General features: G+C 50.7%; 1 protein-coding gene across 3 annotated transcripts in view; it reads left to right on the top strand.

Moving 5' to 3' along the window:
• The first annotated feature begins 373 nt into the window (after window positions 1-373).
• The window catches only part of GAB2 (GRB2 associated binding protein 2), a 93,299-nt gene continuing 87,304 nt past the window's right edge, over window positions 374-6,368 (top strand). For all 3 annotated transcript variants that reach the window (XM_048294378.1, XM_048294377.1, XM_048294376.1), the window contains exon 1: window positions 374-504. In XM_048294378.1, the coding sequence (XP_048150335.1) occupies window positions 433-504 (72 nt within the window). In that variant the 5' untranslated portion in view covers window positions 374-432. The remainder of the gene's footprint in view (window positions 505-6,368) is intronic.

Raw genomic sequence — 6,368 nt, 5'->3', positions numbered from 1 at the left:
AAACGTTGCGCTGTTAGAGATCACCTGCTGCAGTATGGATAAAGTTTCTCTATGGGCACTGTATGAGTGCGGGGGGGACAGGGACGAGCGGCAGCCCCTCGGGGGCGGCGTGGGGCCAGGGAGCCCCTCTCCCCGCGGGGTTTGTGTCTTTAACACGGCTGGCGGGGCGCCGGGCGGGCGGAGGCGTGGTGAGCGGGAAGGAGCCAGTTTCCTGCTTCCCCGCTCGCAGCCCAGCGGCCGCGGCGGCGGGGGGAGGCGCTCGCCGCCCCCCCATCCATCCTTCCATCCCTCCCTCCCTATTTCCCTCCCTCCCTCCACCCATCCATCCATCCATCCATCCGCTCACCCACCCGCCCCCGCCCGCCCTCCATGGGCCGGCGCGGCCGGCGCTGAGCGCCGGGAGGCAGCGCCCGGCGGCGCCCGGCTGCCGCGATGAGCGGCGGGGAGGTGGTGTGCTCGGGCTGGCTCCGAAAGTCACCGCCGGAGAAGAAGTTACGGAGATACGTAAGTCTCAGCCCACCCCATCTCATCCTTACCGCGGCCCCGGGAAAGCCGGGATCCATCCCCCGCGCCTCCATCCCCGCTCCCCCGCCGCCAGCCCGGGTGCACCTGCCGCCGCCTCTCCCGGCGGCGCGGAGGCTCGGCAGGGCGGGGGTGCCCCTTGCCCGGGCGGGGAACGAGCGCTCGTGGCTCCCCGCCCCAGGGAAAGGCGGGTGGGAGCCTCTGCGAGCCCCCCGGCTTGTCCCCTGCCCCGGGGTGCTGGGGTGGGCGGTGACGGCCGCGGCTGGAGCGGACACTCGGCGCTGGGGCCGTTCTGGCTGCGCCCTGCGGTGGCCGGGCTCACTCGGGACCTGCGACACCCCCGCCTTTGAAGTCGTCTGTTTTAGGGGAGGCTGGGAATACCTTGGTGTCAAAGAGTAAAGGTACCTAACACATCTTGGATCCCCCCAGCATTCCCATAACAGTCCCTGTCCCCTATCCCGTGCACGGTTCCTATTAATCATTGAACGTCCGAACCCTTTGAAGATAGCACCAGTAGCGCTTCGATAGCCTTTGTATCGTTAGCGGCTGAGATCAAACACTTCAAAGAAGTTGTAAAAACAGGGTCCAAATGCCAGCTCTGTCACATTCCCCACTCATTGAAAGAAATAACTGTTCTTTGCGTCCTCCGCCTGACAGTCCTGCCATGTGCCACGAGCATTAGCGCTCAGAAACGCGCTGCCATCCTATGACTCGGCACATCGCTTCCCAGGATGTCAGGGGTCCCACTCCCTGACACCAATGACTAGCCTCAGCCAGCCTTCAGTTGACTGGAATGCAGCCTCTGGGAGGGAGCTGGATGCTCTCCCTTCCTGGGGGAACACCAGCCAGATCTTCCTTTGGTCCTGTTTCTTTTGCCTGCGTGCATTTCGGCAATGGCAGGCAGAACAAGTGCAGCTGGTGTCTCCCCAGTGCCTGTTATTGATTGATGGAAGCATCACTGCCTACCCTTGAGGGGGAGATGGATGTCTGTAGTCCCGTATTGCAGGCTAGAGCAGGACTGGGGGTGTGTCTGATTTGTGATAGAGTGTTATTAGCCTTGCCCAAAATGGGTTCAGCCCCATAGACATCAGTGGTACCACATCCCTTTGCATTAGACTGTGTGTCCAGTTGCTCTTGGCAATCCTTTCCTTGTGTGCCTCATGCTCTTTGAGGGAATATCAGGTTGGCACAGGGCTGTGGGATGGAACTACTAGGGAATCCAGTAAGGTAAACCTGAGTGTTTATGTGGGAAAGATCAACCCCCTAATGAATGTAGGCAGGCTTTGTGGGAGGTGGACAGAATGACTTTGTGCATGCTGAACTGTGGAGGATGCTTTTAGCTTAATGGAGCAAAGCACCTTCCTCCCGTAGAAATCAACTAATTGCTGATCCTGAGTCACCAATGGCCTTAACTCATCAAACATCATTAGCTCCCCAGCATCTGCCCCATGAAAGGGTTCTCACATCACTGTCTGAATATCCAGCTTGTGCTCTGGCATTCCAGCAAGAGCTGAATAAATCTGCTAAATGCTCTACGTGGAGGGTGTGACACGCCGGCAGTTAGTGCTAATTATCAGTGTGCATAAGAGTGCTTTTCATCCACATACATCCCAAAGTGCTCTGCAAGCCACCTATGTTTTCAAAACATCCTCATTCCCCCAAGAGGAAATGCGGCCATGCTGAGATGTGCCCGGCCAGCCCACGCAGCCTCCGCGGGGCAGGAAGCGATGCTTGGCAGATGTCACTCGAGGGGATCTCTGTGCTGGAGCGGTCCCAGTGCTGTGGTCAGTGGGACTTCCCTTCCAGTCACACCAGTTGCACCAGCTTCCTGCATCAGTGGCTGGATTTGAAAGCGTTGGCCTTTAGCTTGGACTGTGTCTCACTTGGTGGTGCCCCGTCCCTTTGCTTTTTAATGCATTATTATTGATACTGTATTTATATCGCTGTGGTGTGCATTCAGGGTGTTGGTGTGTTGTTCAAGTTCTCCTCGAGAGTAGTTCAGAGCAGCTTGCTGGTACAGAGCCTGAGGGTGATGTCTTTCCTCCCGTAAAACCTGCCTTCATCTACAACAAACCCACATGGTTGGACTTTGGTTTTCGTGCACAAAAGGCGGTTTACGCCAGCTTTTGTACGGCCTCAAAGAGAAGGTGCTGAATCGCTGGCTTTGCTGCTTTCCTTCTAGCTTCGGTTTATATTCTGCTTTGAGACCTCAAAGGAGAAATCTCAGGCTGCAGGATGCTGCTAATGGGGTTTGAAGTTCCTGCTCTGGCTGTATTGACACAGGGTAGATGATAGATTTATTTTTTCTTTGACTAGTGCGTTTCAAATGTATGTGTCTGCACATGGGTGTGTTGCTAACGCTGTCCTTGAAATGCTGTGCTTTTATAAGCCTGGGTTTGTTTTGCTTTTATTTTTCAAGGAGATCTATGGCAAGAGAGGAAAGCTCTAAATTTTCTCTCTTTCACCCAGGGAGGTTGGGAAAGGGAACTCTTCTCCACACCTGATCTGTGCAGCATTAATCTGCATTTACAGAAATACCTGCTTTGTTTCACTTCAGAGGATTGTGTTTATGTGAGATTGTGGGACCTATTTGTACAATGCTCTGGGATATATCAGTGTTGTGAGTTTCTCTTCTGTTGTGGGACATTTAAATGATCAAACAATGACTACTTAAGGTTGAGACAAAGTGTGCCTTTTTTCAGGCTCATAACTGCAAATAGGGGTTCATGTAGACTCTGGGCAGTTTGGCTGTAAATGCTACTGTAATATTGATAATAAAAGCTAGGCAAATAATTGAAGGTCCCAAGTAATTGATGCACCAAAATAACTCTTTTCACCTCTGTTCTGCTTGGGACACCAAGCTCTCTCGTCCTCTTGCTTAACTGCTTTTTTTCAGACAAACACTTTTTGTACCTTCCAAGAATGGTTTGGGTTGGAAGAGACATTTAAACTCATCTAGCCCAACCCCCTGGCAATGAGCAGGGGCATCTTCAACTAGACCAGGTTCCTCAGAGCCCCATTCAGCCTGGCCTTGTATGTTTCCAGGGATGGAGCATCCACCACCTCTATGGGCAACCTGTGCCAGTGTTTCAACACCCCCATTTTAAAAAATTTTCTTCCTCATATCTGGTCTAAATGTACCCTCTTTCAGTTTAAAACCATTGTCCCATGTCCTGTTGCTACAGACCCTACAAAAAAGCCTGTCCCTTTTGCCTTTCTGACTTTCATGCATGAAAGGGTCTCCTTGTATGCAGCCACAAAGCACAGAACCATCTTTTAATTCTCCTCCTGGCTCCTCCTTAAAACACACATGAAAATAATTTTTAAAAAAACCCCAGTCCCTAAACAAAACCCTGGGCTTTAGTTGTGTGACCAATGAGCCGAGACCAGCGCATGTTGTGCGGTGCTGTACTGACTCACTGTCTCCTGGTCCTCTCCCGCTGGACGTGCCTGTCTGTTGTCTCCTGTGTTAGATGTGGGTTTAGAGCAGTGTTTTGTGTCTGTCCACTGCCCGGCACGATGGGCTCGGGGGTGGACTGTCTGGCAGGGAAGCACTGTGAAAAATAAGTGCTGTTGTAGAGCAGCTCAGCTCCCTATCGTTAGATCAGTGTGCTCTGCCTGCTCATTTATGTACCATGAAGTCAGAGTATTTTCTGTCTGGCTGAGATGTATGTCTGCAGTTCTGACTAAAACAAAAGCTTCTCATCGTGTACTGGTTTTACAGTCCTTTAGTGCTTTGGGGTTTTTATTTTTTCTCCCAGCTGGTTTATCTGGGTTTGGCTTTGTGCATCAATGGTCGTTCCTACATCAAGCAAAAGCAGTTTAATCAAGGTCATTGGAAGAGCTACTCCTCTCCGATGGGACAAGCAAGAAGAGGTTAAAGGGTTGATTTACTGATAGCAGCCTTATTCCTAGGGGCAACTCCTTGATGAAGGGCTTCTTTTGGTGCCTGAAGTAGATGCTTCATATCCCACCTCAAAATGCATTGTAAGGATGTCTTCCTTAAATGAGAATGTGGGATGTGGACTGAAGTAGGACCATTTGTGCAGCGATATCATAGGCTGTCAAATGGTGGAGATGCCAGGTGGAGTTTGGCACAGTGCTGATTGGGATGAAATTTTATACGAGGGAGAAGAAAGAACATCCTTTTATTCTGCAGCAAAGTACAAAAGATGGGTATTGTGCAAAATTATCTCCTTTTTTTTCTTCTTTTCTCTAAGGAGTTTTAATCGGTCACTCCCATGCTCAGCTGTGCCATGCCTCATTCAGGATGCTCTACCCTCTACCAAAGATAGGAAATAGTTGCAGACACACCAGAGAAAAGCACCAAAAAATGAGCAAAAGTATAGAAAACAGAAAGACTGAAGGAAATGGGGTTGTTTAAGGATGAGAGGGCTGAGAGCAGAAATAACAGTCCTCAACTATGTCAAAGGTAGCTGTGAAGGGGAAGGGAGTAAGCTGTTCTCCATGGGCAGTGGTTGGAGGCCAAGAAGTGATGAGCTTGAACTGCAGCAAGGGAAACAAGTGTAGGAAAAACTTCCTAACCTCTGATTGCTGGAGGAGTGGAGCAGTGGAACAGATGGTTTGGGATGGGCTTGAAGTCTCCATCGTGGCAGTTCTGAAGTGCAGGTTGGCCTAACTCCACTTCAGAGAGCTGAATCTGTTTTGAGGCAGTGGAATAAATTTGACAAATTCTCCAGAAGTTCCTTCCAGTGCTGGTTTAGGTTAACTTACGGATTTTGAGGCTGGATGCAGGGAGGGATAGTTAAGAGGCTTAAGGGCACCAATTATGTCACCTGGATCTCCTGATGGGACTCAGGGAAGTGTCCTCTGACAAGTTTTTTGTAGAAAGTTTTGACAGCACTGAACTCCATGACTTTGCACTTATTCCGTCACACCGCCTTGCATGTAATCTCCCAGCTTGATTCCAAAAGACCATAATGTATTTTAGCTGTTATCTTCTGCCCCATGATTCAGAGGAGGGATGAACACTTGCTCCACCAGAGAAGGTTTTGCAGGTCAGGGGGTGCATTTTGCTTGCAAAGGCAGTGCCTGCCAGCACTCCTGCTATACCAGCTCTCTTGCACAATGCTGCACAAAGGTCCCGCTCTCTAACTTGTTTCTCTGCTGCATCATTGCTGATGAGTCAAAACATGACCTCTTCCCTACAACCTTCTTTTGGGGTCATTTTGTTTGAGTGTGGGGCTGCATTTCTTTGCCCACTGTAGCATTTTCTGGAAACAGTCAGGTGGTGATGTATTGTCATCATGATAATTGTGATCTAGGAACATGCAGATACTTGGAGGATGGTTGTGGGAGCGATGGAGTCAAACTCTTCTTGATTGTAGAACGTGACAAAATAAGGCACAGCAACCACAACCCAGCTTTGGAGGATCAGGTTGGGTCTTAGGAAAGCCCCTCCAGTAAGAGGGTCATGGCGTAGAGGAACCGGTTCCCATGGAGGCTGCAGACTCTCAGTCTTTAGACATTTTCAAGGCTTGGCTAGAGGAAATTCCAACTGACCTGATCTAGTAATTGCACCTCAAATGCAAGGCTGGACTGGAGCCTTCCTGAGCTGCCTCCAACCCAACATTTCTTACACCTCTGTGACGTAGTGCCACCAATCTCAGGAGCAATAGAACTGTTGTAGCCCAGCTCGCTGTGAAGGTGGACAGTCTTTGTTTTGTTTGCTGCCAACACACATGCTGGGGCAGCTTGTCAGCTGCTGAAACCCAAACTGGTTTGGTCAGGACTGCCCCATGTGTGTTCCGAGGCATTGCATCAATTGAGGTGGACACGCCCACAGAGGTTAAGGAGTCCGTGTGTTGTGTGGAGGGTGCAACTGG

The sequence above is a fragment of the Corvus hawaiiensis genome, chromosome 2, assembly GCF_020740725.1.
Source record: "Corvus hawaiiensis isolate bCorHaw1 chromosome 2, bCorHaw1.pri.cur, whole genome shotgun sequence".
NCBI classification, from domain to species: Eukaryota; Metazoa; Chordata; class Aves; order Passeriformes; family Corvidae; genus Corvus; species Corvus hawaiiensis.
This window is presented reverse-complemented; position numbering and strand designations above follow the sequence as displayed.